At 31.6% G+C, this 19,527-nt stretch overlaps 3 protein-coding genes across 5 annotated transcripts; 1 reads left to right on the top strand and 2 right to left on the bottom strand.

The window, feature by feature from the left end:
* Window positions 1-992: 992 nt before the first annotated feature.
* On the bottom strand, window positions 993-4,956 carry LOC105223724 (guanine nucleotide-binding protein subunit alpha homolog). Its single transcript, XM_011201522.4, has 7 exons — window positions 4,809-4,956; window positions 4,157-4,745; window positions 3,871-4,009; window positions 3,595-3,800; window positions 3,405-3,536; window positions 2,230-2,369; window positions 993-2,170 (listed from the first exon to the last, which is right to left on the bottom strand). Exons 2-7 carry the CDS (start codon window positions 4,442-4,444, stop codon window positions 1,813-1,815), a joined length of 1,263 nt encoding a protein of 420 aa, XP_011199824.1. The 5' UTR covers window positions 4,445-4,745; window positions 4,809-4,956; the 3' UTR covers window positions 993-1,812.
* Window positions 4,957-5,289: 333 nt separating this feature from the next.
* LOC105223725 (uncharacterized) lies at window positions 5,290-10,469 on the top strand. Of its 2 annotated transcripts, none has more exons than XM_011201526.4 (4): window positions 5,290-5,482; window positions 6,429-6,923; window positions 7,104-7,329; window positions 10,020-10,469. In XM_011201526.4, the coding sequence occupies exons 1-4, from the start codon at window positions 5,389-5,391 to the stop codon at window positions 10,228-10,230; spliced, it is 1,026 nt and encodes a 341-aa protein (XP_011199828.2). In that variant the 5' UTR covers window positions 5,290-5,388; the 3' UTR covers window positions 10,231-10,469. The 2 variants fall into 2 exon arrangements, with proteins under 2 accessions (XP_011199828.2, XP_011199827.2); XM_011201525.4 differs by having other exon boundaries at window positions 7,098-7,329.
* Window positions 10,470-12,199: 1,730 nt separating this feature from the next.
* On the bottom strand, window positions 12,200-18,213 carry LOC105223726 (monocarboxylate transporter 9). 2 transcript variants are annotated; one of them, XM_011201527.4, is made up of 6 exons: window positions 17,985-18,213; window positions 14,828-14,930; window positions 14,308-14,541; window positions 14,092-14,218; window positions 13,854-14,033; window positions 12,200-13,665 (listed from the first exon to the last, which is right to left on the bottom strand). In XM_011201527.4, the coding sequence occupies exons 2-6, from the start codon at window positions 14,925-14,927 to the stop codon at window positions 12,315-12,317; spliced, it is 1,992 nt and encodes a 663-aa protein (XP_011199829.1). In that variant the 5' UTR covers window positions 14,928-14,930; window positions 17,985-18,213; the 3' UTR covers window positions 12,200-12,314. The 2 variants fall into 2 exon arrangements, with proteins under 2 accessions (XP_011199829.1, XP_011199830.1); XM_011201528.4 differs by lacking the exon at window positions 17,985-18,213 and adding an exon at window positions 15,045-15,275.
* Window positions 18,214-19,527: the final 1,314 nt, after the last annotated feature.

Genomic DNA, 19,527 nt, shown 5'->3' with positions numbered 1-19,527 from the left:
AAAAGAATAATAATGTGTATTAAAAAGAATAATTAATTCGAAACTCATTTGTGGTTTGGTGATGTATTATTTCTATATCAGTTCATATTAGTTTCATGAATTCCAATACCATCGTCTTAGTGTTATTGTTGCTGCTGTAAAGGGTCTTCAACTGCTATTAATTCACGTCGTTGTGCTGTTATAAAATTGTTGTAGCAGGATAAATTACTCCTACTTTGGTTGGAGTACTTGCTCTATAATACTTGTTAAACATCTTGTCGGCTAAAAATGTTTTTATTAATGAACTTGATTTTCATCGTTTAGTGTGTATAGTAGCTACATGCTATTGTGGTTTTTTTTCGTGAAGTTATCTTGTCAGATAAAAAACCTACTCAGCTCGTTATGCTGATCATTTTTATAATTTGTTATCCTCTCTGACGTTGTCTATTGGGTGATCCAAACTTTTTGGAAATTTAATATACTTCTGGGTATAAATATCAGTTTGGAATTGAGTTAATTGAAAATCAGATGATTCTGATGAAAATTGATAAAATTACTGAATCTTTATCCGGCAAAGGATTATCAACTCGACACCATTTCTCGAAATTGTTTCAGGAATGTTTTCTACCGCTACAACAACAATAAGAAGGTTCAAACAAACCGTTCCCATCACATTTGGGCCTACGTAACCGGAACGTAGCCGGTTTTTTATCTGGCAAATTACTTTCAATTCTGCAGCATTCCGACAAATTGCTTCAAGGATGTTTCTTACCGCTGCAACAACGACAAAAACAATAAAAGAATCTTAGATATCATGTAAATGCTTGTTCGTTATCTTAATTACGATTGTGTAAATGTATGTGAATCATTTTGCCACAAATATGTCAATATTCCCAAACAATTACAAATTATATGCATACCTACTTTTGAGACACTGTAAATAAATAATTACGGTACTATTTTTTTTAATCTTCTTGATCTCATCTCTTCTCACATAATAAAAGATGCACACATACATTTCGATGCCTTAGTTTTATATATATTTTATATTTAAATATTAAAGGGACAATTTATTTGATCGATTTATAAAGCGATAAAATACATGGATCACAATAAACCTTGGTTGAATAGTTAATTTGTTAAAGAGGCGTGGATAATATTACTTTTCTGTTGTATGAATATTTATATAAAAATATATGTTTTATATGCGTAAATGTTAGTAGAAAATTTATAAAATCTGTTACGTCAAAACTATTATATATTTATATGTATACCATATATAACTTTGTGTATGTATGTTTATATAAATTGCGATAGTTAGTTCGCATTTATTGCTTATGCTTTATACTGATATTTTGTGCTATTCTTCAATAATATCGTCCACTTCAATGTTAACAAATATGATATTCTTTATACATTATGCAAAAATATAATTAGATTATAAATATAGTATATAAATACAGTATATTTATAAATTTTATGAATACATTGGAAACTTATATACGGTAAGTATAAACGTATAAATATTCAAAACAATTTTTATATATGTACATTAAATATTTTTACACTGATATATGCATGTGTATTAGCCCTTTTTAGTGGCACTTTTTGAAAAATGCACTTTAAATGGATTTTGGAGTTATTTTTATTTTTTTTTTTTTTCATTTACACCAATGTAACAAATAAATATATATATGCAAATTATAAGCATACATGCATTTCGAGTTTGTTGTATTTCCCTGGCATATGTTATTTAAATCTTCCTCGACTGTGGTGATGTAAATATGCCGACAACATGTGGGTTATTAGGACACTCAACTAGCTGCTCAATTTTCATTGTAACATCAAAGCATTTAAGTTTCGCTGTAATATTGTATCTTTGACTGAATTAAATACAACTTTCATATTTCTTGTGTCTATGGCAGTGGTGAAGTGGTGATAGATGCGGCTTTGCGGACTTTTGTGCACACTCATAAACATTTGTAATGTAAAATTTTGCACATCGAGCAGTGAATGTGGGTTCCCGCTGAATTGGGGATAATACCAGCGGATATCAGTCTCTGGATTGCGTACTTTTTGCTCAAGCAAATCAGTTTTGTTTAGAAATAATATTATTGATATTCCCTTAAACGTATTATTGTTCACGATCGTGTCGAATATGTTTTTCGATTCCTCCAATCGGTTAGTTTTTCTGTTAATTAAAAAAAGTTAAAAAAATAACTATACATTTTTTTTGGATTTATACATTACCTATCTTCAGCGAGGACTTGATCAAACTCTGAACTGGAGACTAAGAAAATGATCGATGTTACAGATGAATCAAAACATTTTGTCCACTTTTGTCGTTGAGTACGCTGGCCACCAACATCAACAAACACAAATGGAATGTTCTGAAAGAAAATATATGATATGTTAATAATTAATACATTAAAATTAAGTTTTTGGATTAAAAAAAAAGATTGTTGCGAGACAAAAAATGTAAAGTTAATAATTAATAAAATTTTAATATTAAATCATTTCGCGCTAGCGTACTTCGTGTTCTATTACTTATTTTTAATTAAATATTAATATAGTTTAGAAATATGTAAATATTTTCTTTTTATTTTTATAAAAATATTTTTAGTTTAAAAGTTTTAGTTATAATTTTGGATTTAATATTAAAAAAACTGTTTAGTTGCATATCCAAAATGCAATCCTGTCTGAATATACATATAGTATAAATTCATGAAACGGAGCATTGAAAATAATTATATAATACTTTTTCGATAAATTGACGAATTAATTGTATATATAAAATTTTGAACCTAGTAAAAAGTATTTAACGACTAATAAAAGCAAATATATATGCAATATAAAAAACAATTAGTGTATATTTTTATTTCAGCGATATTGAGATTTTAAATGTGTAAGATCTAGCATTCAGCGCTGAACTTGTCATTGATACAACATACACATAATAAATATACATACATATATGTACAAATAAATTAAGTAATGAAACTGAGCTGTGGGCGCAATTATGTATTGTTATGTGCTTATTACGATACAATTGATGCAAAGGCATTGTGAATGTGATTTGGGCAATAACATTTTGCAAAGGAAGTCAAATTCAATTAAAGCGTTGATCATATAAATGATGCTAAATACATATAGGCTATAATGGCCGATCGACATTTTTTTTTAGAGTGTACCGCTGTATTGGACAATAATTTAATATATCAAAAGCTGAGTGACTAGGTCGCGTATATATACACCGACGGACATAGCTAAAGCGACTTAGATAGTGATTCCGATCATTTAAATAAATATTTTATTCTCTCTCGGTATTAAAAACTTCGTGAAAACCTTAATATACCCCACATTGTAGTGGTAGATAGTGAAGTTCCGTATTACAATAGTTCAAAACAAAATAAATGGTGACTTACTTGTATTTTTACACAAAATTCATAAACCCCTTTGGTTGCTTTCCGACAATGCAAAATATCTTTGTGTGTTGGCACATAATCATATGTAGCAAGGCGGTCAATATCATTTAGAAAGTAACTGACAGAATCACTCTGAAATGCATATTAAAAGTATAAGTATAAGTATATTACAATATAGATCCAAACTTACAATTTGAAATTCTCTTCTCCTCTCATAAGCACGCCTTATACCACGATCTTGCCATAGTCTCCGAATGTACGGAGACCACTGTATAAAATTGTCGATTTCTACGTTGCTACATTCAATTAGTTTGGCGTAATTTGCGTCGTTTTCTCTATCGTTGTTTTCCCAAGGGATTTCCAATTTTTGACGTGCGTCAATCAATACCTGCATTCCTGTAAAAGTATGAACATATATATCATAATTTCATACAGTAAATTAATAAAAATATTACGGTACGCATACCTCGAAGTACGTTTTGATATATCACATATTGGTATTCGCGGATTAGTTCGGGTTCAAAATTAATACCGTGTATTATACGCATTTGTTTGAGGAAAGTCGATTTTCCTGATTCACCTGCCCCCAAAAGCAGAAGCTTCACCTAAAATATATGTAACATTTATATGTGTGTTTTATACAATATTTATGTTAATGTCTATACAATTGTTCAATTAACATGCATACATGTATCTGTAGAGGTTTAGATACATATACATATGTAAATACCGTGTATAGATGCATTATTTACCTGACGGCGAAATGTGTGCTTTTCTTTTTCCAAAAATTTGTCGATCTCTCGAGATTTATACCGTTGTTCTAATTCTTCAGGTGTGTTGCGTAAACGTACAAGATACGAAATGAATTTTCCACAGCAACGAAGGCAAGCAAACCTTGACGCCGCAAGTCCGTTACCCTGCCTACTTGTACTGTATGGCTCAGAGTCACGTTGTCCTTCCATCAAGTGTGCCATTGTACCCATTTCATTGTGCGTTGATGTTAACGTAGCGCTGCGACGAATCGCTGCGTCACCACCCATCTTGTGTATATAGGGCGGGGCAAGGCCGTTCCCGAATCGCCTCTTGCTAATTAAACAACCTTATATTTGTTCTCCAAAGTTTTGGGGTCAAACCCTTACACTTAATTATTTTGCTTATTAATTGCCAACATTTCAACTCAATGATATCGCCTTGCATCCAAACAGCCTCCTTTAGCATTAACTAATCACAATCCCGCTAAGCTGCTGCTGCGTTTTGCTGCAGCAGCCCTTATTCCGGAGCAATGGAGTATTGGTAAATGTTTACGATTTTGTAAACTGATTCGAAACGAATTGCACTTTCCTAAAAATCATACACAAGTGAATAAATAAAATTTGATGAGGGCAGTTTATTGTTTTTTCGTACATCAAAACAATTTTCGTAGTTGCACTAAATTTCACTTTTATCCCTGTCTTGACCCTACTAACGAAAACAGAGACATCTGACGATGTGTCATCTTAGGCGACATCTTGTGGTGAAATTAAGTAAAAGAAATACGGTTAAATATGCAAAAAATTTAGTTGATGAGATATAAAATGGAATTCGTTAATAAAACACAATTTTTTATATGATATAAAATTTTTAAATTATAAGAAAATTTCAAAACTGTGTAGGAATTTCTAATTACTTTTGTCGTATTATTGTATTGTAGGTTAATGCCCTAGATGAAATGTTATGAATTATATTATTTGAAATTTGAAACTCTGAGATAAATTAACCAATAATTTAATGGCACACTAAATTCGCGAAAATAGAAAAATTAATTTATGAAATAGATGTGGAGTTACGATTTTTTCTTTTATAAAAAATAGTTTGTAAATATGGCAATATACGCATTAGAATGCATTTATGTCAAAATGTCAAATATTTTCATTGGTTTAAGTAATTTGTACTCAGTTTAATAATAAATTCTCATCTTTAATAATATAAGGGAGGAAAGTTAACAATGTTTAATAATACAAAGAACGTTCTTATTTCTGCAAGTCGGATTGGCACAATTAATCCTTTATGCTATAGAAAAGATATTAATGACGTTTTAAGTAAGTAAAATAAACAATTAGCCGGTCTAATTGGTTTATATATTTCAAGGACATTTTAATCAAATGTAAATACTTTATCCTGTCCGCTCGGCTATATGAGAATTTGAATATTTTGGAGTGAATTTCTGAACATTTAAATGTACTGAGAAAATATGCTCGAAATGTAAAAGTGTTTAGCTTCTAACTAATGTTTTAAGTTTGTATACAGTTTATAATATGAACATACATATTTTACAACAAAATACCTCCTAAAGGTTTTATCTAGTCAATTGAAAACTTAATATTTTCATATATCAATATAAATTGATTCTCACTTCATTTTCCGGAACATGTTAGAAAGACAAGTTATGAATTTTTACCGACAAGACTCCACCAACAAATATAATTGGGAACATCTTTAATTAAATTATTGAAAAAATAATATGTATATTATATATATAAAGAATAAAGCATAAAAATAAAAATAATACTCGCAGCCAATGAACTAATGGAATTTACGCGTATGCAACTGGGAAATTACGTCTTAAATAATATATGTATATGTACATATAATTTGTATGTATTTAGCTAAACTATTTTCCTGCAGACGAAATCTACTGTAAAAGTAGATGTATGAAGACAACTAGCTTAATATTTTTCATAATTTCAAGGGCATTACAATCTTCATATATACATAATACTATATAATATCTTTTAAATACATGCGTACGTGTACATACATATGTACATATATAAATACAAAAGAATGAACAAAACACAATACAATGGATAGCATTTGAAAACAAAAAAGTCTTTATTTCTTAAGAAACTGTGTAGTTGTGCGTTCTAATATAATGTATTCTCTTAATATCTTATTTTATTAAATTTTACCGCTTTACAATAATTCAAGTAATATTACATTTATTTTTGAAAATAAATAAAACTTACAAAACAAATCAAATTTCAGGTCTTTCTGCGATAAAGCCGTTGCATACAACCACTGCACGTCCGAATAAGACTCTAGTTGCTGTGTTACCCTTGCCTAATAACATCGATCCAGCTGAGACTACGCGCTTCTCACCAAATCGTACAAGAGATATAACTGGTCCTGTGATACTATCACAACAACGCCAATCTGTTTTGTCCAATATAGACATAACCGCTGATAACACAAATACAGCAACAACCCCTCCGAATACTGGCTATGGCGTACAAGATCCTCATGTTCAATCGTATGATTGCTTTGGGGCAGTTAGTCTTAATGCAGTGATGCAAAGCAACGTGCCAAATCCCTATGGTGGAATGCATAAATTCTCACATTTAAATATGCCTGGCGGTCAGTGGTCGCAAGAGGGAAAATTCATGTCGAACAACTTACATAATTCCCATTACACTAACTTGCGTAAGGATGTGCGTTCAGACTGGATGACTTATGATCAGGATTTTGACATCAATAAAAAAGGTATGACATTTCGATTAAATGCATAAATTTATTGCATGTGTGTGAATGTATATATGTGTATAAGATTATATAGTACGTATATTTGAAATAATTGAGCATGCTTCGCGCTGAACTCATTCCGTCAATTTAATATAGTCTAATAGCAAATGCATCATTGCACGTTAATTCCAACAGCAACAGCAACAGCTAACTTGCCAACGAACACACTTTCAATTCTTAAATTTACGCCAAGCCAGACAGACAAACGTTATTATAGTACAACAACTGATGGAGATAAACCACCGGCAGTGCTGAGTAAAAAGGAGCAACTTAAAAAGGCATTTAAAGACTATGGATCCACAGTTATAGTATTTCATGTAGCTATATCATTGGCATCGCTTGGCTGCTGTTATTTACTAGTCTCTGGGTAAGCAAAAAAAAAAAAAAATCTTTAAATGCTTGTTGCGGCTAGTTTCTTAACACGCACACGTTAACTATCATCTATCATTTGCTTATGGTTATGATTTGTGTTTGTTTTCATTTGTGACTGCAAATGCATGTCATTATAGTTTTGTAATATTAACACGGTTACATTATTGGTCAGTAATATTATTTCCTAAATCCAATTGGATTATGTTAATGTTTTTCTTTGCAGCAGCTGAAAATTGCCTCGCATATTAATTTTGAGTATTGTTGATGAGTTAACAATCTCTGGTCGGATAAAAATCCAAGTTCATGCCGATTACCTAGACCCTATAACAATAAAACCTACCTATAAAAATAAATTGCCTTGTATGTGATATAATAGTATGAAACTCCATTCATATATCCCAGCCTGAAATCTAAAAATCCTCTAATCACTCAACCAAATTTGAAAAATATAGTTTTGAGAAAAGCGACCGATAAGCTGATGGAGCTAATTCTACTTGAAATAAGGCTTCAACTCAAAAACCTAAGCCCTGAAAATAGTCGCTTCAATAATTAGTAGGGCTTAAAAACTTGATAATTATAATACTGGCGATAAGCTGATGAAATTCGGTCGCCTTCTTTAGTTGCTCTCGTTTATAAGATGGCTTTTTTAAATATAGTATAGTTAACTTGTTTTTTTTTTTTTATACTCTTGTAGCCTATTGCTACAGAGTATAATGGTTTTGTTCACCTTACGGTTGTACGTATCGCCTAAAACTAATCGAGATAGATATAGGGTTATATATACATATGTACATATATACAAGATTAGGATGACGAGGAAAGTTGATAATTGACTGTTTGTCCCTCCGTCCGTCCGTCCAAGCTGTAACTTAAGTAAAAATTGATAAATCTTCATGAAACTTGGTATGCGGGTTCCCTGGTACAAAAAAATACGAGTTCGTAGATGGGCGTAATCGGGCCACTGCCACGACTGTAAAACTGTAATTTGACACAGGCGATCCCAGTAGCAAGGAATACCTGTGGCCAAATAAAAAATATTTGAATAAGTGGGTGTGGGCCCGCCCTCTAATAAGTTTAATGTACATATCTTCTAAATCAATAAAGCCGCAACAACTAAATTTGCTCAGCGCAAATCAGTGTCAAATTGGACGATGGGCATGGTATTGCCCCCTTTTTGGTGAAATCGCATATCTCTGAACCAGACCGACCGATTCCCACTAAATTTAGTACGTAGCATTTTTTTCGTATTCCTATGTCACATTATGAAAATGAGCGAAATCGGACTATAACCACGCCTACTTCTCATATAACACAATTTTAAATTCCACTTCATTCTTTCAATTTCCAATACGCAAATCAAGAAGTACTAAATATAGCGGGGTACAATTTCACAATAATAATTTGTTTAGTGACTAAAAATTGTCCAAATTCAACCAAAACTGTTGAAGGCCCTGTGTACCGAATATGTGGACCCCAGTACCTATAGTTGACTTTTGACCGAAAATATCGGCCAAAGTGTGAGATATACAATTGAAATTCAGACAGAATCCTTTCCTTACAATAGTAATTCTGTGTATCAAAAATGAATTTAATTGGGTCAACGCTTCCCTAGGCCCCCATATAGCTAATATAAAGATCTTCGAATTTCCATTGACTTTATCTTAATGAGTTATTTCAATGAAAGTTGCAGAAAGGGTATTTTCTTCATAACAATTTATCTTTTTGTCCAAAATAGGTAAAATTGGGCGAAAACTTGACTTAGACTACATATAATGTATAATTATTATCAGGTTTTTTGAATATCCGGCTGACCTTATTCCATATGATTGGAGATTATAAGAGGGAACATTTTTTAGTATGTGGCATGATAATAGTTATTATACCATGTGTCGAATATGTCAGACAGTGTATAAGTTATATTTGGTATATGTACATATACATATGTATGTATGTATAAAATTGCTTACTAAGCCCTTCCTTACTTGGTTTTTAGTAATTTTGTTTATAAACACTTTACGTTAACAATTAACATTGTTTGATATAAAGAATATTGAAGTCCAATTAAGGTTACTTATTAAGGACAAAATATATTTTGTGAAAATCTTTATCAAATATTGATTGGTCAATTTGTTTATATATGTTATAATAATCCGATATGTTCCGATATTGTAAAGTCCTTGGGCAATAATCTATACCAAATTTGAGATATCTTATAAATTCAAAAAAGTTTTCAATACAAGAACTTGATTTTTATTGTTCAGTATGAACTGCTAACGATGATTCCGAGAAATAAGCAGCTTAAGATAAAGAAATGTGTGTAAAATTTCTGTTCGATTTCTAGGTTCGTCTGGGAAACATAATATACCTCGTCCAGGGTATAAATACATATATTACGATTGCATGCTTTATGTGTGTGTATGTATATGTAACAGACGTAAGATTGCTTAATTTCTTTTGAGCGAAACACGTAGTTTCCACAATTAAGAATATTCTTTAATTTACGTTTACAACTTATAAAATTTAAGAGCCTATATATATGTGTATGTATGTACATTATATACTATATTGTAAACAGTCAATTAATGTTGCGGTGGGAAATTTAATCTTATGACAATGTGTGCACATACATACATATACATATGTACATGTAACAAATTAATTTTGTTGTTTTCTGTTTTCTTGCAGAGGAATAGATGTTGTGCCAATACTGGAGCGGGTGGGTTTTGCATCGTCAGCGCTAACGAATAAAATAACAACAGGTGCAAGCACTTTTGTTATTGCATATGCTATACACAAAGTATTCGCTCCCGTGCGCATAAGCATTACATTGGGTGCCACTCCATTTATTGTACGATTCATGCGTTCAAAGGGTTACATGAAGCCACCAAAAATTTAAAATACAAACGAAAATATTTTGATTTTATTACTAACACACTAACATCCATACATATGATAACTAGTATAATATTATGCTCAAAGCAAAAAATTTATTAGATATATGTACATATTCAATACATTTATACATTTTATTCGTTTTGTTAACATTAAACGCAAATGTATCATTTTAAATAGATCAAATTGACGAAATAAAAAAAAAATTGCCTTATTTTTATAAATTATTAAACGCATAATAAATTGTGTTGTTTTTTAAAGTTAAATGAAAACGGAAAGAAATATCTGCAAGTATGTTAATAAAAAATCTTGAGCTAATATCCTCAATTAGTATACACTTTTTAAGTACGTGGAAGTTTTTCATCTCAGCCTAATATGTATAGTTTTTTTTTTTTTAGTTAAGTCATGAAAAAACGCTAGTTCATTCTAGACACGTTGTTCGATATAAACAACCCTTAAGTCGAATTAAGATTATATAATATGGAAAAGAGCTTTTATGAAGGTATTTATCTTAATTTTGATCGGTGAGACGGGTCGGAGATTAAGACGTTGCTTTGAACCGTAATCTACGCTAAATAAAAAAAAGTTTACCGAATGTGTATTTGCTTTTGATCAATTCGTTTATATGATAGCAAAAACTTTTGGAGAAAAAAGAACGTGTAGGAAATTTGAGTACGATATTTCAAAAGCATATTTCTCAGAATTGCTCACTCTACAAAAGTGCCCAGGGCAACCACGTCGTAACTCACACCGGCGAGGTAGTATGGGGCTCTAAACCTGACTTTTCCACGAAATTCGCTTTTTATACATACATATTATTATACATATGTATATGTATATATATCTCGTAAATGACAAAGGCTATAGAAAAAATGTACACGACAAACTTGAAGAAAATTTTATTTGCTACAAAAAAGGTCCGAGGTCAAAATCGCTATTATTAATACCTCTTGAGATATTCGGCTTTGTAGAATAGATGGCATGTAATAAAAAATCGAGGCGAGGTAGTAGCCGGTGTGAGTTACGACTTTGTTGCACTGGGTACTTTTGTAGAGTGAACAATTGAAAGAAATATGCGTCTAAAGTCAAAGCGATACCTCTGATCTGTTGGAATTTAAAGATAAAAAAATCACGATTGTAGTGTATTTTCTATGGAAAATTTTTACATGCCTTGGTCCAGTTCTTAATGTTAATATTAAGGGCTAAAATTTTCAGGGAATTTTTTTTAGAGTATTTACAAGGAAATTTCGTGACGGGATTGAAAAAAATTAATTAAAAAAAAAATCAAAAAACAAAACACCCTAATGTATATACATATATAAAAATGAAACGCTATTTCCTTTTGTATTCACAGATCATCCGAACCAGAGCACGGAAAGACGTGAACTAACAAAACAAAAATGCGTCAAAACCGTTAGTCAGACAAAATTTGATCTAACACCATGATTCAATTATAGAAGGTTGTGTCGATATGAAGCGTGCCTCTTCTTACGAAAGAAGCGTTTGTGTTATTTACAATCTATTTGTATTCAGTTATGACTCAAAAATACCTTTGAAAAAAAAAAAATAGCTGATTCTGACATTACGGACACAATTACTTTTGTAAAGTTACTGTTTTTGGGCTATCAATAACACCTTATATAACTGAATCATGGTTAACACCAACACTACGAAAAGGATCATCGCATTTCAATGCACGCTAAACTGCAGGAAAGCTAGTATATAAGCCATATTAAAGAGTCGTATCTAAAATAAGATAACTAATGCAATTTCGAAGTGAAGAATTCAGTTGAGTACATGGTAATCACTCGGAGAGTTGTGGACTCGAATCTGCACTTTAATGCTACTTCATTTGTTGTCTGCCATTAGTGGGTGGTGACCACATTAGTTTTGAACTTACTGTTTATATCAAAAGGATATACAAATCTAATATACAAACTATGCCAGCCACACTATTAAAAAAAATCTAAGAATTTCTTGTATACAAAATATTTACTTTATTAACTATTCGCGAATATTACTTTTAAATTTAAGTAAATAAGAATGCATTTAGTAGAAAAAACGCAGTTCTGTATATGAAAAATACATTTAATGCGCCTCGTTGTCGCATTGTGCTTGTCTCAATTTTTCTTCTTTGGCTTTTTGTCTATTAATAAATGGCATGAAACTCCAAAGGCTGGCGCCACACAATAACGTTAGTCCCAATGTATGAAATAGTGGACTATAGTCCATCACCGCTTCATACCAAATGCCACATAGTGGTGGTCCAATCAATTGCAATATTCCATTTACAAATAAGCTAATGCCATAGGATGATGTTAAACGCTCTTCACCCAACATATCAGCCATTATAACAGCAGTGATGCCGACATATATGCCAGATGCGAGACCAAAAACGGCACACCAAAAACTCAGCATACCATAAGTGGTGGCGAATGGTAAAAGCGCCAGCGATAAGCCGGATATTGCAAGGCCTCCAATGAAGTACCATGTCTTTGGTATTAGACCGAGATCCGAAAGGGCCGATCCACCAATACGTCCAATAAGATCCGTCGCCGAAACAATTGAAATCAGGTATGCTGATAGCGATTTACTAAAACCTAATGCTACACCGTAAGCTGGCAGCAATATAATAAAATTTGTGTAACCAATGGCATTTGTTGAATTCGATATTAATATAACCAAGTAAGTAGGATCCTTTAATAAGCCAAGGTCGAAGAATTTTGAGTGTGAAGACGTTTTCGGCTCGCCCTTATCGCCCGCAACGTCACCCATTAAACTTTCATTAGCTGCTGCGCCAGTGCTACTACCCATCGAACGCAACGATAGGTGTGATGAAAACTCTTTCGGTTGAAAGGACAATGTGCTGCCATGGTATGGTGTACTTATATACTGAAAACTACTCGTGGAAGGCGAACGCCGCGAAAGACGATTTTTAGAATTGTTGCGTAAAGCGTGGAGACGATCGAGTTTATGGCTGGAGCGACCGCCCTCTGGCACAGCATATAATGATGATTGTGAATTCAATTGACCGGGCGTAAATGTTTGATTGCGTTGTGGTAAGCGAACGGGTGTGCTAATTTTTCGTGTGCGTGAGGTTGGTGCATATTCATCTTGATGCTTACTGCAATTTTGTACTACTGCAGCTGATGCGCTGCGTACGAATTGATTGTCCTCCAAGAGTGCTGGTGGACTATATGGAGGAAATGGTTTTGTGCCCACATCGCTACAACCATCATGTGATTGTACGTCATTATTTATAGAGCCCGCTTCGTCTACGGTTTCAAATTTCAGTACGATGCCAATATCTTCCTCTTCGATATCTTCAAGGGCATTCTTGTTTTTAGGTACTCGAATCATATGTTGTTCCACGGGCTCATAAAATATGGCGGCAACAAATACATTTAACGTTATACCACCCATTATAAGAACTGCACCTCTGCAATAGTATGAGAAAATAAATAAAAAGTAATATATTTTTATTTGACATAGGTAAATGAAATAAGAACAAGAAAAAAGTTAGGTTCTGCTGCTATATGTACATATATACATATGTATGTATATATATATATATATTTTATAGGCTCTCCAACTTTTATTTTTTTAATATTAAATATCATAATTTACCTGTATCCATAATTTTCGAGTAGCCAACGCAATACTGGTGGTAATATAATCGATCCAAGCGCACTGCCCGATATGCATAGTCCATTGGCTAGTCCACGTAGTCTAACAAAGTATGATGTCACTATATACACGGTTGGCGGAAACGATAGACCGGCACCAATCCCCACGAGAACTCCATAACTATGGGGTGTTTGTTTTAACTCTAATTAACGCATCCATGAAAATCTCGTTCATTTACCTTAAGTACAAATATGCTACAGATGAGGCCCAAAATGACGCGATCATACCAAATGCCGCTGAAGCACCGCCCATTATCGTTACTGTTCGATATGAATACTTAACAGATAATATACTGGAGACGGGACCTGCAATAATTAGCTCAAAATGAAATATCAAACTTTTAGATATTCAAAATATGCATATCTATGAAAATAAAATTAAACACTGTTCTAACCTAACGAACTATATAGGAAATAACAAAGAGCGGGTATCCATGCTCCTGTCGCCGGGGATGCTTCGAATGCTTCCAAAAATTCAACAAATAATACACCAAAACTTTTAATGGTACCCGGTATAAGTATATTAACCATCATCGATCCAAGTAGTACCAGCCAACCCCAACCTCCATCCGGTGGCACCAAGTCATATTCACTACTGTCTACATTTGGTTTGGTATCCAATAAACTAACTGCAAATAAAATTAAATAAATGTGAATTAAACATTAACGGTAGGTGCTTTTCTGTAATATAAAAACAAAACATTTCATTTTAATATGTATGTACGTATATACAAACATATTATATGAACTTGTGCAGCTTATAAAAAATAATAATTCAAGTTGTTTTGAAATTCATTTATTTGTTGGTTATAAAAATTGATATTCAACAAACATTAATTAAATCGCTCTAAACTTGCTGTTTTTTTTTATACAAATATACCTGTGTATGTACAAATAAATTTGAAGTAAAATTACCTGCTTTATCACATGATTCGGTAGCTCCGTTAACTTTCAATTTATTGCAATCTGCGTTAGAATTCTGCTTTTTAGTCACAGATACGTCTTCTCTTGCCATTATCTAAAAAATTGTAATAAAGTACATTTAAATTAAAAACAAATATGATTAATAAATAAGCCTTTTTAAATAGCTTGATTTCCGAGTACTTTGTCATATAAATTCATGTAAACTCACATTTTTATTTCTCAACGCGATATTTAACTTCTTGATAAAAAATGAAAACAATATATTTAATTTTTATTTCAATTGAATGTATTGGTAGTTGAAAATAAAAATATGTCAATAATAGTCAGAAATTAAATTGATCAAGGTTAATGAGAAATGGACTTCTATAAGTGCTTGAGACTTTGTAAATATTCCTTAATTACTAGTTACGACTTATGTTTATACATATGTATGTATGCCGCACTGCAATTTGTTTGTTGTAAAAAGTAACGAGTTTCCTCTCTGTGTGGACATACATATGTACATAAATACATACAAATATATGGATATGCGGATAAATGCATTAGAGGGGAGCGACAGTTCCGATTTCATCGATCCCGTTGTTTTTTGGAAGTATATACAAACATAAATTCTGATCACCCTTCGAAATGTAAATACACTCATATATGTATCTATTTATGTATATACACATAGCCCATAAAGTCTGCGTTCACCGGCCACATTTTTTTAAGAGAAGTAAAAACACAATATTTATAAATAATTCTGTTTAAATTTTTTACATGTATTTCTTCTTTATATTCTTCAGTTCAAAATACAAAAACAAAAATCCTATTCGATTGCGTGAGGTTTTAAAACAACGTGGTTATCCAACAAAATATTGAACTTAATTTTTTTTTATCATTCTTAATGCTTTTGTAACTAGTTTTAATGCTGAACGCAGACTTTGTGGTGCCTATGTTTACTTGTTGTTACACTAAAATCCCGTTATCACAAATATGAAAATAGGAATATATATTTTTGTTTTTGCATTTGGAACTTAAGAATATAAGGATGAAATACATGTAAACAATTTAAACTGAATTGCCTATTAACATAGTGTTTTTACTTCTCTTAAAAAAATGTGTCAGGTGAACGCAGACTTTATTGGCTATGTGTATGTATATAGGATTAGGTCGAAATCTCCCGACTTTCTCTAATAGAAACTTATTGTATCTAAACAAACATTTCGATGAATGGCCCATTATCGGTATGATATAATTAAGGCTCGATAGTAAAACTGATTTGCAATCAACGTCAAAGAAACCAAGATAAGTATAGTCAAATATTGAACTACAAGGTTAAGTTTTTAAAAAATAAGTGTTCGAAATAATATTAATCGGCTTTATATGTCATGTTTGTTAAGTCCCACAGTTTTTGAGATGTCGATCTGAAACTTTGAATACGTTCGGACGCACCGCCGAACAAACAGAAATATCAAATTCATGTCTGTATTTACGAAATTTGGAATGGCTTTTTGTCCAAGGCATGGGTATAGCCTCCGAACACGTTATTTAGATAAAAACACTATAGCATACATATAGTTGCCAAACTAACTGAATTAGTCGCTGTGTATGTATTCTTATCTGAAACACCCACTAACAAACAGCGGTTAAATAATACATACATGAAGGTAGAGAATATCATTTTCAAATTAAATACAATTTTACTAATACTTTGACACTTTAGAATAGTTATATGTATGTATGTACATTATAGGAAACATTGATTTGTGTTTTATCTTTTTACTATCATCCGGCTATACGCCTTCTTATATACGAATCAAAAAACATATGTACATGAATGTCTGTATGTACATAAGTATATAAAATTGCAATGATTGAGTGTTTGTTGTTGGGATCAATTTGAATGCTGATAACGTCAACGCGCTAGTCTTATCATTTGAAAACTATGTACAATTACATCATTGAGTCCACTAAAAAATTAATTGATAAACTATTTTGCAAGGCATCAATTATGAAAAATAATTGATTTGCTTTTGCTGAAAAAAAGAAAAATAAATAAATGTGTACATATCATTCACATTCAATGATATAACACACATATGTATGTATATGACAAATACTTCTTTAAGATCAGCCACTACTCCAACGTAGACAAAACTTTAAAAATTATTTTTCTAATTGATAGTGTCAATGTGACCCTGTGTTATAACTTAAGGGTACGAAATCATAACGCTATAAAAAATTAAGCAAAGTATACTGCCTGTATTACTATTTTTTTTTCCTTGCAATCAATTTCTCTAAATTGATAATCGAAACATTTTACTATTTTTATGTGGTTAGTTTTTGTATTCCACTTGTTTAAGTCATACACGCACATTTATCTACAACACAAACAAGACATCACTTATTAACATTGCGGTTTAAAGCGGTTGGCACCAGATTTATCACCCCCTTCGGCATAGAAACTCATCTGCTTCTGCGCTCAAAGAAAATGCTACTGACCCCATTACGTCGATAGCGCATGTCCCAACTGTTTGCGGTGAAGATACGAAAGGGAAAAATCCAAACAAACACTCAAGTCGCAAAAGAAAGAAAAGCCAATTTCTGTCATTTGATTCAGCTGTTTCTGCACCAATCAGTTTATATAGCCGTTAACATTAATATTATATGAGTTTTGAAAATGATTCATTATGAAAAGAAAACGCATATACATATGCTTATGCGTTATTTTTATACGCATATACATATTCATAAATAAGATTTATTAAGTAAACAAGCAATGAACAATACAAGGCGTATGTACGTACACCTTATGTATTCCAGGGTCATCAAAACACAAAACGCGGTGTGCACTCCCCTTCTCCATTTCCGTTTTACGAGCAAACAACAAAAATACCATATTCAAGTACCCGTACTTGTTACAATGTCATTTCGTATTTGTGTGTTTTGTTTTATTTTTTGTCTGTTCTTGATTTAATGCAAAACTGGATTATTAAGGTATGACCAATTCGACCCTGACCCCGTCTGCTCACATGCTCATATTTACTGAACAAATTACACGTTCTCGAAATCCTTTTGATAGCACGTACATGCAACTTAACTCTTATGATTACATTACAAATCACTGAAAATGTTCAACGCACCCTATTACTTCATAACAACTTACCTCATTTACGAAATTTAAATTCGTCGTGTTACAGTTATTATTTTGTATTTAAATATTATTTTTCTGCATTAATTGCATGAAAAAATTGTCCGTCACTTCACCAAAAACATCACTACACTATGCGAAAATAAAGTATTACAAAAATAATAAAGTAACAATGTAATAATGAAAGAAAAATCACAATCACTGTGCTCCTCGGCTTCCACGCATCTTCGCTGCTGCTGTTTGTCCAATATTGCCATACTCAAATATTATCCCCCAAAAATATCGAAAACCGATATATGTTGCGGTGCGCAGTCAGCTTATGATAACATAAAAGATTTGTTTAAATATTAAATATGCAGTGATATTTTGTATTTAAATGTGTATATAATAATTCAGATAAATGCCTGAGTATAAACTAAATTATATAAAATCGAAACAACAACAGAAAACTCGACAACACTGCCATATTGATTCACAATAGACAATGTAAAAGGTGCTTAAAAGTTTAGTAAATGACTTATATAATGGTAACATAATTCAGAGAAATATGCTTTAATAATGCTACATATGTTAATTGGTAATCAAACGCAAAAGTAAACAATATATTTATAATATGTATTAAGAAATTATAACTCAAGTAAATATGCTTCTTATAACTGCAATGTTTTAAGTGAATTTAATCACATTATTCACAATAGCGTTTTCTGGTTTGGGCTTGCAACACTATGCATCAGCTGGATAAAGCTATCTCAAATTGTTAAATTCGTTAATTTACATATTTAAATGCTTTCAATGCAGATAATCTTTAGATTCGGTCAAATAGTTTTGTGTAAGTTGGGAAATGCGGAATGACAATGTGGAAATTATTTACTTCTATTAGACATATGTTAGTTGTTTTTATTACTATGAAAATCATATATTTGCAAATTTATTTGTAAATTCAAATAATAATTTATGAACTAGTTTTTGAATTCTCGTTACTAATTTGCTGTTTGAATCAAAGAAACATTGAACTTATAAATATGAATAACTTTGATTAAAGAATTGTACTATGTAAGTTAGTTTGAAAGGCCGAAATTTGATTCTATTTCAATGAATTTTGTCTAACTAACTACATAATTGGTTTTTATTCACTCCAGATCCGCTTCCGGAAGTTGACCTTCTGAGTTGCGATTGATGAAAATGAAGTAATCATCACACAGTTAAAATATATTCTTAAACACCAATGGTATATTAAAATATAACATTTTAAGAAAATTCTGTTCGATTTTCATAGAGAAATATTTAAAACGCCAATGTCAACAATTACTTTGGGTTTCTTGGAAAAAATTCGAATTACGTCCCATTAACTCGGTGCTGAAATATCTGAATATCCATATAGTTTTGAAATCTGTGTAAAACGTTAATTTACGACGAAAAAAAATTAAAACCCTTCTCCCACTAAGCAAGCTTGAGACATTATTTAGTTTAAAAACTGTTTCACTAATCGTTAAGTGTATGTGGCCATTAATTACAAAAAACTTATGTGATATCACGAGTATGCGATAAAACAAGGATG

This window comes from Bactrocera dorsalis, chromosome 1 (assembly GCF_023373825.1).
Source record: "Bactrocera dorsalis isolate Fly_Bdor chromosome 1, ASM2337382v1, whole genome shotgun sequence".
Classification (NCBI taxonomy): domain Eukaryota; kingdom Metazoa; phylum Arthropoda; class Insecta; order Diptera; family Tephritidae; genus Bactrocera; species Bactrocera dorsalis.
This window is presented reverse-complemented; position numbering and strand designations above follow the sequence as displayed.